Here is a 19,462-nt window from a genome sequence, read left to right on the forward strand (position 1 = left end):
TAACTGATTCATATTTAGTTTGCAGTAAATTCCCAGAGTAAAATCATAACCACAGGTCTGTAGATTTGTGGAGGTTTATTTTATTTCATAATGTTGTCAAGGACTTTGCAACAATTATTATGATTCCAGCTGAATTTGTACATTTTAGTCCAACTTTAAATGATTTTTTTGCACAGGTTTAGATCTCCATGTGCAGTATTTAATGAAACTACCTTTTATTTTTGGTTCGCTGAGCGGACTTCCGGTCGTGGCGCCGGCCCCTTGACGCCCCTCCCTCTCCCTCTCGCTCTCCGCCCCTGCTGCCTTCTGCCAAATAGTGCGACCGAGAGGAAACACAAGAACCCGGACTGGCGCATTACGCTGTTTTTCCCTGCTGAATAGTGATCCGTCCTTCGGTTTAATGCGACAGCGGAGGAGACAGACAGCCGGGAGAGAGACACGCTGGGAGAGAGACACGCTGGGAGAGAGACACGCTGGGAGAGAGACACGCTGGGGGACATGTCCACCTGTCCACAGTGGTGATTGGATAATAAACAGATTTAGTGATGGGTTTAAGGTGGAAATGTTTTCTTTTGTTCTCCTCTACAGTGTCAGCTATAAAGCAAATCATCATGTTGGAATGATTTCAAAACAAAATTAAGAAAATTGTTTTTATACATAAAATCTGAGGCAAATTTTTATTTTTTCTTCTTAAATCAGCTTTTAAGGATGTAAAACTGCAGCTTGTCATACATTAAAACTGATTTAATGCAACAGAACCAAACTGAACTAAATACATTTTTAAAAACATTTCGTACTTTAGATTTTTGTTTCAGATCATTTTTGCTCTACATTTCCTGCAGAATCCAAATTCTGAAACATAAAGAATCTTTTCCACATTACTTGTGTTTTTCTTTCAGTAAATTTCCCAATTTGTTCCCAATTTCCTCCCTTCTTCCTTCAGAAAATATTTCTAAAGCTGCACTATTTAACTTTTATAAAAAATTATATCTTTTGTTCATATTTGTTAATATACGTATAATAATCTATAAAAAAACTCAAGCTCCTCCACCTCTTCCCTGAGTTATTATTGCAATCTGCAGAAACACACCACTCCTACTCAAAAACAAAGGTCTTAGCGCTGTCAATCAAGTCATGAACTTGCTGCTCAGTGTGCTAATGACGAAGAAACAACTTAGCGTTAGAAGAAAATCATTTATCTGTGGCCATAGTAACTAGCTTTATTCATGGCAGGCTGGTGAACAGAGAAGAGTTTGAGAGCCATGAACACGAGGATGATTGACAGCGCTAAGACCCTCCTCCTGGCTCTGATTGGTTGTTTTTGAGTGTTAGCTCAGAAAGGAGGTGGAGGAGCTCCATTGCTGGGTTTTTCATTCAACACCAAACATGACATTTAAACATAATTTTTTTATTTTAGATTAATGTAATCAGTAGTTTTTAAATTATTTCTCATGCTTCCACCAGTTTCAGCTTCCTTCGTTTCCAGTATAATTACTATTCAATCCAACAGACGCCATCTTTGTTTTGACAAACTTTTCAAAGTTTTTATTGTCAGAATCAAACAAACTTTCTATTTCAAATAATTTCCCATTTTCATGGTTTTTGCTGAGTGTTTTCTACATTCCTTTGAACTGCTGCATGATGGACAGCAGATGTTCGCTGCGTTTCTGGACGCTGCTCTGCTCCTCCTTCAGCCTCTCCTGGTCCTGCAGAACCTCCTCCTGAGGAAACGGCCAGGAGATTAACGTACAGACCAAAACCAAATAAACACTGTTTAAAGTCAAATTTAAGAGAGTAGAGGTGCTGGTCAGGAGTGTGAGGACTGTGAGGAGTGTGTGTGTGTGTGTGTGTGTAGGTGTGTGTGTCGGTGTGTGTGTGTGTGTGTGTGTGTGTGTGTGTGTGTGTGTGTGTGTGTCTGACCCGCAGCCTGCTGAGCTCCCTCCTCTCTCGGTCGTTCTCCTCGGCTCTCGCCCGTAGCAACGCCTCGTTCTGGTTGCGATGTTTCTCCAACATTTCCTTCAGCTCCTAAAAACATCCAGGAAGAAAAATATTTTAATGTCATAATCTGCAAACTGAAACCAGATTAGAATGACTGTAACCTGTTGCTATCAGATTAAATCTGATTTGTTTAGAGACTTTAGACCAGCTGAGATTACATTTGCTTCGTTTATGAGATCTCAAACCTTTTGAGATTAAATTATATTCTGTACGGTCCAAAAATATTTGGGATTTTGTCATTTTGGAACTGATCACATCAGATCAGAGTTTGTCCTGACCAGATTATATCAACGTTTCTCAAGATTAGATTAGATTACATGGGAGTTTCTTCAGACTGGACTGCCTTTATCTGTCCAGAATAGATTAGTTTCTCCAGGTTGGATTAGATTACACTGCACTAGTATTTGTCCAGATGAGTTTAGAGTTTTTCTGGATTAGATTAGAAAAGATTAAAGTTTCTCCAGATTACATTATATTGCACTAAATTGGTGTGTGCCCAAATTAGGCGAGATTAAATTCAAGTTGATCAAGATTAGATTAGATTTGAGTTTCTCCAGATTAGGCAAAATTATTTCTTCAGATTAGATTAGATTAAATTACACAGACGCTTATATAAACGGCACCATACATTTCTTTATTTGCTGTAAATTAGAGTGAACAGGATTAAACCAGATTAACCTGTTGGTGTCGTTCTCTGTGAGCTTCATGCTCCTTTCTGTCTCGGTGTAGAGCTGCAGCGGCTTTAGAAACTTCTAACTTCTCCCTGAATAAAGAAAATAAATCATCTGTAGAGTTAGTCAGTTACAGAAACTACAGAGAGATGAATGAATGAATGAATGAATGAATGAATGAATGAATGAACCGATCTAGTTTCTGAAACTCCTGGTCCAACAGAGTGAAGGCTGCCTGGATCATTTTCATGGCCTGATCTCGAACGGCGCTGAAGTCTCTGTGGACACAAACCTGCAGCAGGAAAAGTTTGAGTCATCGCAAAGTTTCAACCCAAACCTGAAACAGAAATGTGTGTGTGCAGGTGTGTGTGTGTGTGTGTGTGTGTGTGTGTGTGCTCCACCTGTATATTAGCTGCTGCTGCTGTTCTGGGCTGGGTGGACGGAGCCGCGTCGCTCAGCTCATAGCGAACGTTGGGAACCTTAGTGGGAGTGAAGCTGTTGGCAGTAAAAACCAGAGTGAAAGAACGTTTGTAAAACTGAGAGATGAGACTCTGGTGGAGCGCGACAATCAGCTCCACCTGAAACAGAGAAACAGCTGCTGGACCACCAACCTGTGGCTGACGCCCTGCAGACCAAACTCTGACAGGATCTCCTTCATCACTGGGGAAAAACCAGTTCATCAAACCAGTCAGTCAGTCAATCACACAGGAAGACAACCAGCTAAACATCCAAACAACCAACCAATCAACTAACTAACCATCCATTTAACCAACCAGCCAGCCAGCCAAAAACCAACCAACCTTTCATCCAACCAATTAGCCACCCAACTAATAAAACTCAACCAAAACCAAAGTTCATTCAACCAATCAACCAATCAATGGTACATCAACCATCCAAACAACCAACCACCAGTCAATACTCATCGAACCAATTGTTCATCCAGCCAACCATCCAACAAATCAATCATCCAACCAGGTAAACAACCAATTAATCGCTGATTTTAAAATAATACAAAGCAAAGATCCAACCAACCAATGTATTCAGTTCACTTCTTATCAGAACAAAGTTACTTTTTAATGCTCTTTCTAAAAGTTGTAATATTATTTTTTTAATTCTGAAAGTCTCAAATTGTTCAAATGTTGCAAGTAATGTGAAATAAACAAATGATACCTTCTATTCTGCATAATATTGTCCAGCTCCAGTGTGATCCAAATGTTTACTATCTTTAAATCACATTAATATTGTTATTCTATAATATTATATATTCAGACTACATCGTATTTTACACTATTAATGATGAATTAATGCTCTATTTCTAGGTTGAGTTTTTGAAAGTTTTTTAGTGGAAGATTATTTGACTTTATTGAAACTTGAATCACTTTAAAGTTTTTATACTTTGTTGACTCCAGACAGGAAGGACAGGTGGTTAATGTACCTGGTTGTCTCTCAGACGGATTGATCAGCTTCATCACCTTCAAGTCATTCAAATCCTGCTCTTCATTTTTCCCTCCAAACACATACAGCTGTGAACCAGCGAACAGAAACGTGGTGTTGGAGAACATGTGATGTCATTCTGATATATAAATATATATATATGAGTATATATATGAGAAGCCATCTGACGTGACTGTGCAGGATGAAGGCAGCGTGGCCGTGCCGACGGGCCGGAGGAATCCCAACATACAGAGGAACCTTCCACTTCATCTTGGCTGGAGACACAGAATGAAATATTTCACTCTTCTGCATTTATTTACATCAAACTGACACTTTTACTACCACATACCAATACTGAGTTTATGGATTTCATTGGACGACGTCGCTGTGGATTCCTTACTGCAGATTTGTCCTCCAAACAGATAGATGTCCTTCAAGGGAAGAAACACAACAAAGACTGTATACAAGAAATATCTGTGTTATGGCACAGGATGTTTTTATTGATTGTAAGAGACAAAACAGACTCCACATGTTAAAACTGTTAGCACGCAGCTAAACAGCAGCACTCAAAGTGACATTTTGTTTTCTAAAGGTCCAAACATGTAACATGTGAAACAAAAGCAAATACCAAATGAAAACTTGCAGGTTCTGCTGGGATCTTTTTAAATCACATTTTAATTAAACTTCACATATTTTTATACATCAGCTCCCTAAAAGCATAAAAAAATATCCAGAGACTAGAACAGAAACAAAGACCTCTCACTCTGAGTTGTATTAAAGCAAAAAACACATTTGAATTCAGATAAACTTCATGTTGGGCTACGGTCGTCACCAAATATACCTTCTACTAATTTGTACCATGTACTTTTCAGCAATTTTATAATTGTTATTACATATGAATACATCTTTTCTTGCTGTGGTTTGTCCTTTGTTTCTCTTTCTGTCGGTGTAAAATCAGACAGTTAGACTGTTGACTTGTGTCCTCTGAGGTTCTTTCTCTCTCTGATCTTCATGCTGAGATCATCAGAGCTGCTGCTTGATCACTGAGATCTTCATCGGTACGATCTTTAATGTTTTATCAGTGTAGAAGAGTGGAAACATCTTGTGAGTGAAGGTGTGTGTGAAGGTGTGTATGTGTGTGTTAGTATCCAGATCAGAGAAGGACAGTTTTCCTCTGTCCCAGTCCAGATTCACTCTGATCCTCTGGAGATTCTTCTGGACTGAGAGACGAGTGGAAGGAGCTGGTGGAGAAAATGCTGAGTATTTACCTGAAGACAACCGAATAACCAACAATCCAGACTTTATGTATCTCTTCCTCTGAACAGATTCTTCTAACACACCAAGATCCCAGAATGAACTGTCTCCAACATCAACATCCCAGCTGTGGTTCCCTGAGTTAAAACCATCAGAACTCAGAACAGACCACCACCAATCAAATCTCTCTGGATTATCAGGAAGCTGCTGTTTCTCTCCTTCAGTCAAACTGGTCAGATCTTCAGACAGATGGAGGTTTGACCCAGCTGTGTTTGGGTCCAGAACCAGAGGAGTGTAGGTCACCATGTTCTTCATGTTGCTCCAGATGTTGAAGGCCAGGTTGCCCAGATGTTTGGCCTGGTCTATCAGAGCTCCTGAGGGCAGCTGTGGATCCTCCAGCAGGGGGCAGCGCTGGACTCTTTCCACTGCAGCCTTGTAGTTGTGCAGGAATGAGACGTCTTCAGCTCTCAGCTCCTCCTCTGTGGCTCTGACTGTGTCTGAAAGAGCTGCTATCTCTCTGCTCAGAGCCTCCATCTTCTCCTTCATCATCCCTCTCTTCTGCTCCTCTTCCTCCCTCAGTGCAGCCAGCCTGGCCTCCTCTTCCTCTGCTAGAAACTGATGAAGCTGCTTAAACTGCTCCATAATCTGCCTCTCTGTGTGTCGGGCCTGGACCTTCAGGTGTTCTGCTGTCTGATCAAACTCCTCCTGAACTTTCTTCCTGAGCTCCAGCTTCTTCTTTAAAGGCTCCAGAGTTTCCTGAAGGTTCTTCTTGTGTTGCTGAGCAGCTTCATCGATGGGTTTGAATTTATGGTTTTTGTGTAAATCTGAATGACTGCAGACGAGACAAACTGGCTGCTGATGGTCCAGACAGAAGAGTTTGAGTTTCTCAGAGTGCAGAGAGCAGAGATCCTCTGAAGCTCTCTGCTCTCTCTGCTGTAAGAAAGACTCACACAGATTCTTTAGTCCCAGATTTACAGGTGGAAAATCTTTAGAAGATCTCCTTTTACAAACTGGACACTCTCTTCCTGGTTTGTCTCTCCAATATTTCTGCAGACACTCCTTACAGAAGCTGTGGCTACATGACAGAAGAACTGGATCCTTAAATATTTCCAGACAGACCGGACAGCAGAGATCATCGTCTGATCTGGAAGCCATTTTGTCTCAGAGTGAAGCTGAAATCACAGCAGACAGAAAGTCAAACCAGGAAGTCAGTTTCTCTCCTGTAGAAACTTTCTGAACTTACTTTGACTTTGATTGTCTTGTTTTTCCTCCTGCAGCAGTCTGTGTTTCAGTGTCTAGTTGCTCGGTTCTCTCTCTGTTCTCCTTGTTCAGTGTTAGTTTGATTTCAGTCGGAGACGAAGGCGGGAGTCAAAGGTCATCCTCAGGGTGTTTAGTCAGTGAGTTTTTCTCTCAACTGTTTCCTGTTTTTTCTAAGAGTTCCTGTTGGAATTTCAGTCTTGAGGCAGAGATGTGGCGCCCTCTAGAGGATTTACTGTGAATCTTCAGTTTCAGTAAAACTACAGCCCTGGAGGTGAAGGTAATGTTTGGTTTTGAGTAAAATCTTCCTTCTTTCAAAAAATTGTTTTTAGGATCTGAAATGTTTTTTCACACTGAGGCTTAAAATGTTGATTTTTAAATATTACACAAAATACTGTAAATGCAAACAATAAAATATATCTGAGAATATAAATTAAGTAAATAGAAATAAAATCTACTACAGTAGAAGAAACGCCCACTATTGATGAACTTCTGCCATTTATGCTGGCAAACAGCGACACAGACATTATTCATTATTAAAGCCGACTGAATTATTGATAGATTAAGATTTTAGAGAAGGAAAGTCAAACTGTTGCTTCAGTTATTTCATACTAATCTAGGTGGTTTATAATAGTAAAGCTAAAGCTAACAGTCAACCAACCACCAAGCCAGCCAATCATAAAACCAACAAATTGACCAACCAGCCAACCAACCGTCTGTCCATCTGTTGGGAATCAAAATTTGCAAATATGCCACAAACTGTGATTTTCATTTTCCGTGAACCATAAATGTAACATATGCTCTGGACTAGCTTTAAGCTAGACAAGGAAACGTGACTTCAGGGCTTTATGGTATGAAAACACAGTGAGTGTGTGTAAGAAAAAAATTATTAAAATGGAGAGAAAGAGACAAAGAGGAAGAGAGGAATGCAGATATGAAAGCAGCTTCATTTTAGTATGTTGTTCAAACTTTGCATAGGAGACAAATCACAGCATTAAAGCATCAAAAATGACAAAGATCAACATTATTCACAGCAAACAATCAGCAACTCTTCAATTAAAACCATTAACCAAACACATAAAACAAGGATGGCTGAGTTATTTATTTAACCAACATATTAAATAATGAAGCTGTTTTTCCTACTTGTTCAGTGATCAGGCTCACTCAGATTTGAAATGATGTCAGAGGACCAGTCCAAGGCTCCCAGGTCTCTGGTTCAGCCCAACTCTGACTGTTTCCAGGTTACATTCAGTCCTTTAGCTTCCTTTCTCCATCCAACAAGACATCCACCTGTTTCTCCATCCAACAAGACATCCACCTGTTTCTCCATCCAACAAGACATCCATCTGTTTCTCCATCCAACAAGACATCCATCTGTTTCTCCATCCAACAAGACATCCATCTGTTCCTCCATCCAACAAGACATCCATCTGTTCCTCCATCCAACAAGACATCCATCTGTTTCTCCATCCAACAAGACATCCATCTGTTCCTCCATCCAACAAGACATCCATCTGTTTCTCCATCCAACAAGACATCCACCTGTTTCTCCATCCAACAAGACATCCACCTGTTTCTCCATCCAACAAGACATCCATCTGTTTCTCCATCCAACAAGACATCCATCTGTTTCTCCATCCAACAAGACATCCATCTGTTCCTCCATCCAACAAGACATCCATCTGTTCCTCCATCCAACAAGACATCCATCTGTTTCTCCATCCAACAAGACATCCATCTGTTTCTCCATCCAACAAGACATCCACCTGTTTCTCCATCCAACAAGACATCCATCTGTTCCTCCATCCAACAAGACATCCATCTGTTCCTCCATCCAACAAGACATCCACCTGTTTCTCCATCCAACAAGACATCCACCTGTTTCTCCATCCAACAAGACATCCACCTGTTTCTCCATCCAACAAGACATCCATCTGTTTCTCCATCCAACAAGACATCCACCTGTTTCTCCATCCAACAAGACATCCATCTGTTTCTCCATCCAACAAGACATCCATCTGTTTCTCCATCCAACAAGACATCCATCTGTTCCTCCATCCAACAAGACATCCATCTGTTCCTCCATCCAACAAGACATCCATCTGTTTCTCCATCCAACAAGACATCCATCTGTTTCTCCATCCAACAAGACATCCATCTGTTTCTCCATCCAACAAGACATCCATCTGTTTCTCCATCCAACAAGACATCCATCTGTTCCTCCATCCAACAAGACATCCACCTGTTTCTCCATCCAACAAGACATCCACCTGTTTCTCCATCCAACAAGACATCCATCTGTTCCTCCATCCAACAAGACATCCATCTGTTCCTCCATCCAACAAGACATCCATCTGTTTCTCCATCCAACAAGACATCCACCTGTTTCTCCATCCAACAAGACATCCATCTGTTTCTCCATCCAACAAGACATCCATCTGTTTCTCCATCCAACAAGACATCCACCTGTTTCTCCATCCAACAAGACATCCATCTGTTTCTCCATCCAACAAGACATCCACCTGTTTCTCCATCCAACAAGACATCCATCTGTTTCTCCATCCAACAAGACATCCATCTGTTCCTCCATCCAACAAGACATCCATCTGTTTCTCCATCCAACAAGACATCCACCTGTTTCTCCATCCAACAAGACATCCACCTGTTTCTCCATCCAACAAGACATCCATCTGTTTCTCCATCCAACAAGACATCCATCTGTTCCTCCATCCAACAAGACATCCATCTGTTCCTCCATCCAACAAGACATCCATCTGTTTCTCCATCCAACAAGACATCCACCTGTTTCTCCATCCAACAGGACATCCATCTGTTTCTCCATCCAACAAGACATCCATCTGTTTCTCCATCCAACAAGACATCCACCTGTTTCTCCATCCAACAAGACATCCATCTGTTTCTCCATCCAACAAGACATCCATCTGTTTCTCCATCCAACAGGACATCCATCTGTTTCTCCATCCAACAGGACATCCATCTGTTTCTCCGTCCAATACTACAGTTGTTATGCTCTGAGTTTTACTGCAGAGGTTAGTTTTAGTCTTCATTGCAGTGAATGCTGGGAAATGTAGTCTGATCAGTTTGGTTGAGGAAACGTGCGTCCATCCGTCCGTAAAAACAACCAGTAATTAAACAAACCAACCAATCCAATATCTGATCAATAAATCAATCAATGCAATCAATAAGTAGTCTTAATCTGTAGTTCTTCACATTTCTCAAAATACTTCAGGGGTTTTCTTTGGATATTTTTTAACTGCTTTCCATACATTTTCCCTTTTCGTACCTGACCAGGACATTATTGTCATATAAACATGATGAAACATGAGAAATGTAAAGAAAAAAGAAAAGTTTCAGACTCTAAAGAACTTTTTCTTCAGCAGTTTAATAGTGTCTCTACACCAGTTCACCCCTTCAGTGTGTGTGTGTGTGTGTGTGTGTGTGTGTGTGTGTGTGTGTGTGTGTGTGTGTGTGTGTGTGTGTGTGTACCTTGTCATGGTGTGCAGTCAGTGTCTGTCCACTACAGACTGGAGGAGATTCTCCCTTCACCTCCCATTTCTGCCACTGCAGCTTCTCTGAAAACACAAAGAGACTCCCTAACTAACCAGAGCTTGGAGCACAAAGGTTTCCTTTTGGTTTCTTAGTCTGAATTTAGTCTCAAAAACTGGGAGAGTTGGTTAGAAATCCATAAAAACTGGTTTTTACATGGGGATTATTTGAATCTTAAAAAGTTTTGATACTTCCAGGTTTTGTACTGCTGATTTTAACATTACTGTAATGAAATCAGAATCAACATTTTCATATTTATTTATTGAGTTGAAGACGTTTAAAATAAACACATATTGTGTCATGATGTGTTGCTTCAAAGTGGATCCCAACCTGAGCCAAAGTTTACCTGTGTTCAGAGCGTAAAGGTCCTTACAAAACGTTCCTCCTGCTCCGTAACCACCAAACATGAAGAGCTGATCTCCAGCCTGAGTGAAACTCTGCCCCCATCTGGAGAGGCAGAAACAGACGATATGAATATCCAGGATGTGACTCAGTGATTAAAGTGGATCAATGTGATTTGATCTGCTTGAGTCTCACAGGGCAGGAGGAAGCGATCCGCTGGTTTTAACCGGAGTCCAGGTGACAGACACTGAAACAAAGTCAGGATCCAGACTTCAGTCCAACATGCTTCATTTTCTCTGGACAGAAATGATTCAGGATGAGTTTTTAACCTGTGTTGAAGACCAGGAGGTCGTCGGTTGGCTCGCCCTCCAGCCGCCCTCCGTACATGTAGATGTTGTCTCCAGCGGCAGCAGAGCCGGACCGGAGAACCCTGGGAGCCACGCCGCCGGCTGACAGGCATTCCCAGGCCAAAGACACTGCAGAGAACATGGAACGTCATCAGAACGCCGAGAGACGTGAAGCTAAAGACCAAACCAGGAGGGAAGGAGGCGATGGGGCACTGGCCTCACCGACGTCGAAGCTGTAGACGCCTGGGAGGCATTCAGAGGCTTCAGGACTGGAGGATCCTCCAAACAGATACAGCTTCCCTCTGACGACGCTGAGCAGCAGACGATGTCTCATCACATCAGGGCCAAACATCAACAGTGCAGTTGGGTTTTCAAAGGTTGGTCAAACTTTCTTTAGACATAAGCTGCTTTTCCCCAGTTAATGTCCCATATTTGTACCTGTGCAGTTAGTGATTAACTCATTAGCGCTTCTATGTCCAGCAGGCAGAAAATAGCAAGGAGGCGTGTCCTTTTTGTTGCAACAATCTTTCCCTTCAAGGATTCAAGGATCCTTGAATATTCAGAAAGTTATGATTCTGGAGATTCCAATAATAAATACAAACCAAGGATACAATCATAACACAGTAAACCCTTTAGTCAAGTCCAGTGATGGAAACACTTCTGCTACTGCGCTAATAGCACAGCTAACTTTGAACACCTTTAGCACACTTAGCTTTAGCATTAGCTTTTGGATAAATTCTAAAGCGCTAATTTACTTTTGTAAACTTTTGTACAGTTTTGTAAACTTTCAGTTGAATAAAGTTTGACATTTGAAGTAGTTAGAAGTTTATGTCCATGCTCTTATTTTGAAGTGGTTGAAGACTGCTCAGCAGTTTCATTTCATTTCCCTAACAAAGGAAAGGAAACTGTTTTTTGTGACTCTGTTTCCTATTAAAGGAAAATAAATTCAAAGTAAAAACCTGGACAAATACTTTGTGTTGCAATTCACCCCAATATTGTTTTTAAATCTCCACCAACTTCCTGGACTGTGATCAAGGGCCACTCAGAACTATTCCAAGGGCCGTAAATGGCCCCAGGGCCACACTTTGGACACCTCTGCTCTAGATCTTGCTGGGACATTAGTCCTTTAATCCTGGAAATGTTCTTCAGGTCATAGAAGGCTGATTTTGTAACCGTCTTTATGTGGCTCTGGAGGTTCAAACCCAGATTTCAGCCTGATCTCAGGTTTCCAGCTGTGATAACTGAAGCTGTGGTTCCAGATCGTTCCTCTTTAGGTTCACAGACAATAACTTCAGTTTAGTTTCTGTAGAAAGTTTTGTCACCTGTTCTGATTCATCGCTACCTCCATGCTACCTGCTGGCGGCCATGTTGGAGTGGGATTTACCAGAGTGTGTGTCCTTCTCTGGCCGACGGGATTTCTCCGCTCTGAGGAATCTCCTCCCAGGTCACATCATCAGGAGTCACTGCAATCATCAAACCTGGGAATCATTTCCAGATCGCAGCTACGTCACAGAGAAACTTCATGAGTTCACAGCCAAACTGCAACGTTTAGCAAGAAACAGCAAATAAGAGTCAAGAATGGATTTTATCCTGATTATTATTTTAGAAAAACTGTTTTTAATGGACAACAGGCTTATTGGACAGTCTGTTGTGTTTTTTGTCAACATTAAAGCATAAAATGAAACACTGAAGGCTACATGCTATTGGTCTGCTACCTGTTAGCATGTAGAAGTCAGAGAAGTAAACAGGACTGACCTAAAGAAGGAAAACAAAGTTAATAAATTAAGATTTAATTTTCTTTAAATGTACCAAAAAGAGAGTAAATGATCATAAATGTGTTTCTTGTTTTAGTTTGAGTGTTTTCGTCACCTCTGGGCTGATGTTACTCGCTCCTCCGAACAGAAAGGCGACGCTTCCAGCCACAGCTACAGCGTGACCATGTCTGCAGAAACATGCTCAGTTTAAAACACGTCGGCGTCACAAAGTGTTATTCACTTTAATTAGCTGCTCCTGACGTCACTTCAGGGCCGGACCAAGCCTGTTTGGGGCCCCGAGCAGATTTTTGCGGGCCCCATTTCAACATCTCAACATCAGATGCCTTATCGTTCATAAACTACTCTGTGTAGCGTACTTGCTAGCATTAGCTTAATTTGTAATTAGCTTACATCACATCAGAGTTATTATGGCTGATGATTTTAGACTTACAGGAATAACAAACAAAATTATTATTTGGATTTTGAAATGCAGAGTAGTATTTTAGGTGCCATATTTAATTTAACTGTTTGAAAGTAACTTCAGGCGATAAACACTAAATTTACAATTAAAACAGGTTAATATTTTATTTTTCCCCAACAGAGGCAGCAGCCATCAACAGAGAGAGATGAACTATTATTGTGCCACAACTATAAAAACAATATGGAAATTGTTTTTTTCCATGTTTAATAGCATTTAGTTTGAATTATTTAATGTTATTTTAAATATATATTATTATTATTAAATCTTTATTCATTTCATTCAATACAAATAAAAAAAAGAAAATTTAATACAAAGAAAAAAAAATAAAATAATTTAAAAATGAAATGAAAGGTAGCAGAAAGAAGAAAATAATCTTATAATATCTGCCCCTTTTTCTCAACTATGGATCAAAACAACAAAAAAAAACAAACAAAAAAAAAAAAAAACTAACATTTTTTTGATTTGTCTTATGTGACAAAAAAAAGAAAAAAGAAAAGAAAACAAGAAAACAAAGGAAGAACAAAGAAACAAGGTCAATCATCAATCTCAACTGAACAATACTATACTTTGACTTTATACTATTTCATACTTCTTCAAAAAAACAATCTTTAACATTCTTTTAAACATGTGTAATGATTTAACATTTTTAACATCGTTTTGCAGGTCGTTCCACAGTTTGACTCCTTGTATCGAAGTACATCGTTCTTTCAAACAAGTTCTGAATTTAGGTTTCTTAAAAATCTGTGTCCCCTTAAGGTTATAACCACTCTCTCTCTTTTCAAAATTTTTTTGGATGTTTAAGGGTAATGTTTTTAGGTGTGCCTTATACATAACCAACAAAATATTATAATCAACTAAATCATTGAATTTCAAAAACCTCAAATTACAAAATAATGTATTTGTTGGATATTTACCATGTTTTCGAGCAATAACTCTTATTGCCCTTTTTTGCAAAACAAAAACAGATTTTGTACTAGTATAACATGCCTTTCCCCATACCTCAACACAATAAACCAAGTGTGGAACAATTAGTGCATTATACAACATAAATAGTGCATGATCATTCAGAAAATCCCGTACTTTATAAAGCACTGCAATTGATTTTGCTAATTTTGTTCTTAAATAATTCAAATGGGATTTCCATGATAATTTCTCGTCAATTATCACACCCAAAAATTTCACCTCACTAACTCTACAAATCTCTACACCATCAACTTTAAATGGAGTGTTTACAGTTCTTTGTCTCCTTGTAAATAACATATAATTTGTTTTGTCCAAATTTAAAGATAATTTATTAAGTTTGAACCATTTATGTATTTGCATAAATTCTATTTTCATTTCTTTTAACATCCCTTTTATATCATTGCCCTGACAAAAAAAAGTGGTATCATCCGCAAATAGAATACATTTGAAAAACCCTGATACATTTACCAAATCATTTACATATAAGATGAACAACTTTGGTCCAAGTACTGAGCCCTGTGGAACTCCACATGTAATTTCACAAAATTCGGATCTAGTATCATGTACTTGTACAAACTGTTTTCTATTCTCCAAGTAGCTCGAAATCCACTGTAATGCCGGCCCTCTAATCCCGTATTTAATAAGTTTTTTGAGTAAAATGCTATGGTCAATCGTGTCGAATGCTTTCTTTAGATCGACATAAATGCTGGCACTATATTGTTTTTGATCAATAGCATTTGTTATATGTTCTGTCAGTTCCATAAGGGCCATTGATGTCGAATTTTTGGCTCTAAATCCATATTGACTACTACTTAATATATTATTTTTATCTATAAATGTATCTAATCTATTTACAAATAGTTTCTCCAAAATTTTTGAGAACTGTGGCAACAACGATATCGGTCTGTAATTACTAAACATACATTTCTCACCATTTTTGTAAATGGGAATTACCTTTGCTATTTTCATGGCGTCTGGAAATTTTCCTGATGAGAATGACAAATTACAGATATAAGTGAATGGTTTAATTACATAAGACATAATTTCCTTTACAAATTTCATATCCATATTTACCCAATCCTTTGATTTTTTATTCGCCATTTTGTTTACGATACTCAGTATTTCTTTCTCATCCGTTTCTCCAAGAAAGATGCTGTTTGGACAACTCCCAATTTTTTGGGTAACGTCGCTATCATCTTTTGGTATCTGAGCAGCAAGTCTTGGACCAACATTTACGTAATAATGATTGAATTCGTTTGCTATTTCATTCCGATCATAAATTTCAGTATTTTCTTTTAAAAAGTGTGTTGCAATACCAGATTTTATTGTATGCTTTGTAGAAACACTATGTATAACTGTCCATATTGCTTTTGTGTCACCGTTACTTTTTGTTAATAGGTCGGTATAATATTCTTTTTTATGTTTTCTTATAATCCATGTCAATTTATTTTTATATTTCTTATATCTATCCTCTGCTTCTTTCGTTTTTAACATCAAAAAGGATGAATACAAATTATTCTTTTTTTTACAAGCATTTCTCAACCCTTTTGTCATCCATGGCTTGTCAACAGCATCTTTCTTAACAAAATTAGTTGTCATACAATGTCTTTTATACAGAACTCCCAAAATATTCATAAACTCATCATATGCTCTGTGTACATCATCCACATATACATTAGTCCAATTTTGTTGACACAAATCATTTTTCAATTTATCCAAATTTTTTTTTGACATATTGAACACTTTTTTTGTTGGCACAGGTACAGTAATAATTTTCTGGTGATTTTTGTAAATAGCAAAAACTGGTAAATGATCACTTATATCGATTTTGAAGAGTCCACTCAGCACTTCTCCATCCGTAATATTAGTAAAAATATTGTCAATTATTGTGGCAGAGTGTGTCGTAATTCTTGTTGGTTTTGATATCAATGAAAAGAAACCCAAACTACACATTGTATCAACAAACATACTATTTAAATCAGTTTGGGTTCCTAAATCTATATTAAAATCTCCACACAGAAATAATGTTTTATTTTTACTCATTTCAATAAGCTCTATTAATTTTTCAGTAAATAATTCTAAGTTAGATCCTGGTGTTCGATACACACAACTCACCACTATATTTCTCGATTTCTCGCTTAACACTTCTATAGTAATCATCTCCATTACACCTTCAACAGTTGTTGACATAGTATCCTTTATTTTACACCTTATTTCACTATCAGCAAACAAAGCAACACCCCCACCTCTTTTACTACTTCTATTCACATAATATAATTCATATCCATTTATTTGAAAATTGTTTTTATTTTCCTCATTCAACCAAGTCTCTGAAACTGCTATTATACTGAATTTTCCCTTTAACCGTTTTAAGTAATCTGTTATTTTTGAGAAATTAGAGTTCATACTTCTACTATTTAGGTGAATTACAGAGAAACCTGCTTTTATCATTTTACTGTTGTTAAATTTCTCCTCATCATAGTATTCACACTCGATATCTGGAAAAGGATCTGCAGTTATCAAGTTTACATCATACAATTTAGAATCTGAAAATTCATAGTCATTCATTATTTTTGTTTGTTGTATTTTAATATAAAAGAATCCAATTTAAAAAAAGGAAAAAAAATAAAATAAAAAAGTACTTGATAAACCCATAATGTTAACATAAAGCCACCTCACTGTTTGTTGGACATCCTCTATTTATCCACTATTTACTTGTCCAGTTGCTCTAAGGATCTAATCCATATACCTCGAGCATTTTCAGGAGCATCCTTTGTTTTAATATAAACTTTACAATTCATCGTCCATGTTGCCTGAATTTTATTTTGTTTCTTCAGTATTCTGGCTTTTTTTGCAATTTCTGCATTCTTTTTTGTGAGATGTTCATTTATATAGACACTTGTACCTTTCAAATTTTTCCCTTGTTTAAGCAGCTCAATCTTATGTTTTCTATTTGTGAACCGAATAATTATTGGTAATGGTACTTTCTTTCCTCTTTGACCTTTAACTGATAGAGTATGACAAGCTTCAATATTCTCCTTTTCAATGTCAATGTCTTTACTTTGCAGGAATGCAATAACCTGCTCCTCGGTAGTAGCTTCATGTTCAGAGTTAGTATCAGACCTGCTCCCTCTCACAGCTTGAGAATAGCTTGATATATATATATATATATATATATATATATATATATATATCTTAATTATGCTAGCTTCGTGCTCTTGGTGCCCTAAGCAGCCGCTCAACTTGCATTGCCTTGGGCCGGCCCTTCGTCACACTGACCTGGGACTCGGAGGTTCTCCTCTGATTTCTTTCTCCAGCCAGTGGCCGCTGGCTAAAGCCATCTTCACCTCTGATTTCACTTCTGCTCCTCTTCCTGTCACACATTTATATCACAGATACTTTATATTTACTTTCATATTCCTACTGTTTGCGTTTGTAGCAAAACGGTAAATCTAGATGTAATGACGCCTTTTGTCCGCTAGAAGGCACTAAAAGCTGCCAAATAACTTCCCATCATGCTGCAGGTTTTACAGACAGAAAAGTTTAATTCATAAAACCATAATCAGGATAAAACTCACCTGCTGAGATCTGGAGGTCTCAGTTCAGAGTCTCTTCTTCTGTTGTTCTCTGGTTGTTTCACTGAAACCAACAATAAGAGATCCGGCTCAGGTTACAGGTAAACCTACACCTGGCCACTGTTGCCATGCAACCGCGTCCAAATACAGCATACAGTACATTTACTGAAAAACCTACACAGGTAATCTAACTTTAAAAAATAATCTGTTACAAGTAATCAAATTTATCCAATTTATTAAGTTTATTAATTTGTCATGTCAAATATAAATAAAATACATTTAATAAGCTTAATTTAATTGCATGTAACAACTTAAACTTTTTTTAAGGTTGGAGCTACATTTTCTTTTTTCAGCCTTTATATTGTTTTGTTATATTTTTCAGTTTATTTATTTAACGTTTCTTGGTTATGATGTCGCTGCATTTGCTCTTGAACATCTAAAAATGGTCATGACTTCCAGCTATCCAGTTTAGTGAATCCTCATTTTTTCCCTCAGGTTTGGCAGAACTGAACTTGTAGTCCAAGTTCAGTTCAACAAGTCAAAATGTTTGGTTGCAGCTCGTATCAACACTCAGGATTCCTCACATCGCCCCCCGGCATCAGAGGCTTTTAAAGTGTCTGGTTACATTTTATTTTTCTCAGGAATTTTCCCACATCAATGAGGTTTGTCCATTTTGGTATCAAGAAGGATTTTGTGAAAGACTTTGTCTGATTGAGGCATCAGTTGCTTCTGTTTACTGAAACAAGGAACACAGCAAAGCGGTAAGCTGCGGTTCACCGCGTGGCGTCATGATGGTGTCCTGGTCATCGTTGTGATGGTAGCATTGAGCCTTCGGTTTCTTTTAGCACTGTGCTAGCTTTTAGCTTCCTCCTGGAGGATATAACTGTGCTGCATGTTTTGGATATAATTATTCGGGTTCCAAGCCGTGGAAGTGAACGGACGGCCAATACAAGGCCTGGCAGGAAATGGAACTGTGGACCACAGTACCTGCAATGATTTTCACCCAACATCATCATTGGTCACATTGGCAAGAATTGAACAAGTAGAGATAAGCTTGAATTATAACACTAAACAAGTTCTTAGCAGCGATGGAGGATAACGTGGTGTTGCACAGTTCTTGTCCTCGGGTCGCAGAAGTAAATTGTTGTTCCGGGTTGATGTTCCTTTGATTTTATTGTTCTGCCTCTCACAGTCCTGGTTCAGGGACACATTCTCCATTGTCCATGAGTCTCTGAGTCCAGCACACAAAGGGTCCCTGAACCACCAGTCTCTCTGGGTCGTCCTGAGAAGACAGAAAATACTGACCAGCATCTTGTAGTACAATATGTTCCAATTAAAGGTCTTCATTACTTGTATAGAGAAATCTTTGATGCCTCCGTTATTCGATTCCAAAGTCCTATTAATAACTCGCATGCGAGCTGCACATAAGGATTTTCCATGTGGCCTGATATACATTTCATTTAACATATTTCATGTCATATTATTACCATCCTCTACATATTCCCCCTATGTAGATATAATTATAATGTATAATATAATTATATTCCTCTACATATCCCCCCTATGTAGATATGTAGAGGAATATAATTATATTCCTCTACACATGCAATGTTGGTTATTTTGTAAAAATATTCAGATTTTTAGCACAAACAGAACATTTTACGAACCTTTTGAATTTCTGACAATATAAAAATCCATAGAAAAAAGAAGAATCACATTGCCTCCATAGTGTAGTCATCCTATTTGGCCACATGATGGAGCCAAACCCACCTTATCTGGGCCAGCAATAGTGTACAGTTTCACTCAGTGTGCTTCATTT

At 38.4% G+C, this 19,462-nt stretch overlaps 3 protein-coding genes across 3 annotated transcripts; all 3 read right to left on the reverse strand.

Moving 5' to 3' along the window:
* Positions 1-1,518: 1,518 nt before the first annotated feature.
* LOC114149649 (acyl-CoA-binding domain-containing protein 6) lies at positions 1,519-11,597 on the reverse strand. The gene is made up of 14 exons (XM_028025675.1): positions 11,093-11,597; positions 10,853-10,999; positions 10,719-10,770; positions 10,528-10,628; positions 10,122-10,207; positions 4,453-4,534; positions 4,293-4,378; positions 4,105-4,192; positions 3,281-3,329; positions 3,071-3,164; positions 2,861-2,961; positions 2,677-2,761; positions 1,921-2,025; positions 1,519-1,721 (listed from the first exon to the last, which is right to left on the reverse strand). Exons 1-14 carry the CDS (start codon positions 11,220-11,222, stop codon positions 1,617-1,619), a joined length of 1,311 nt encoding a protein of 436 aa, XP_027881476.1. The 5' UTR covers positions 11,223-11,597; the 3' UTR covers positions 1,519-1,616.
* On the reverse strand, positions 4,575-6,736 carry LOC114149644 (nuclear factor 7, ovary-like). The gene is made up of 2 exons (XM_028025671.1): positions 6,601-6,736; positions 4,575-6,529 (listed from the first exon to the last, which is right to left on the reverse strand). The coding sequence occupies exon 2, from the start codon at positions 6,510-6,512 to the stop codon at positions 5,127-5,129; it is 1,386 nt and encodes a 461-aa protein (XP_027881472.1). The 5' UTR covers positions 6,513-6,529; positions 6,601-6,736; the 3' UTR covers positions 4,575-5,126.
* Positions 11,598-11,621: 24 nt separating the features above from the next.
* LOC114149671 (rab9 effector protein with kelch motifs-like) lies at positions 11,622-17,438 on the reverse strand. Its single transcript, XM_028025704.1, has 4 exons — positions 17,348-17,438; positions 12,740-12,812; positions 12,586-12,625; positions 11,622-12,333 (listed from the first exon to the last, which is right to left on the reverse strand). The coding sequence occupies exons 1-4, from the start codon at positions 17,407-17,409 to the stop codon at positions 12,251-12,253; spliced, it is 258 nt and encodes an 85-aa protein (XP_027881505.1). The 5' UTR covers positions 17,410-17,438; the 3' UTR covers positions 11,622-12,250.
* Positions 17,439-19,462: the final 2,024 nt, after the last annotated feature.

This window comes from Xiphophorus couchianus, chromosome 8, assembly GCF_001444195.1.
Source record: "Xiphophorus couchianus chromosome 8, X_couchianus-1.0, whole genome shotgun sequence".
NCBI lineage: Eukaryota > Metazoa > Chordata > Actinopteri > Cyprinodontiformes > Poeciliidae > Xiphophorus > Xiphophorus couchianus.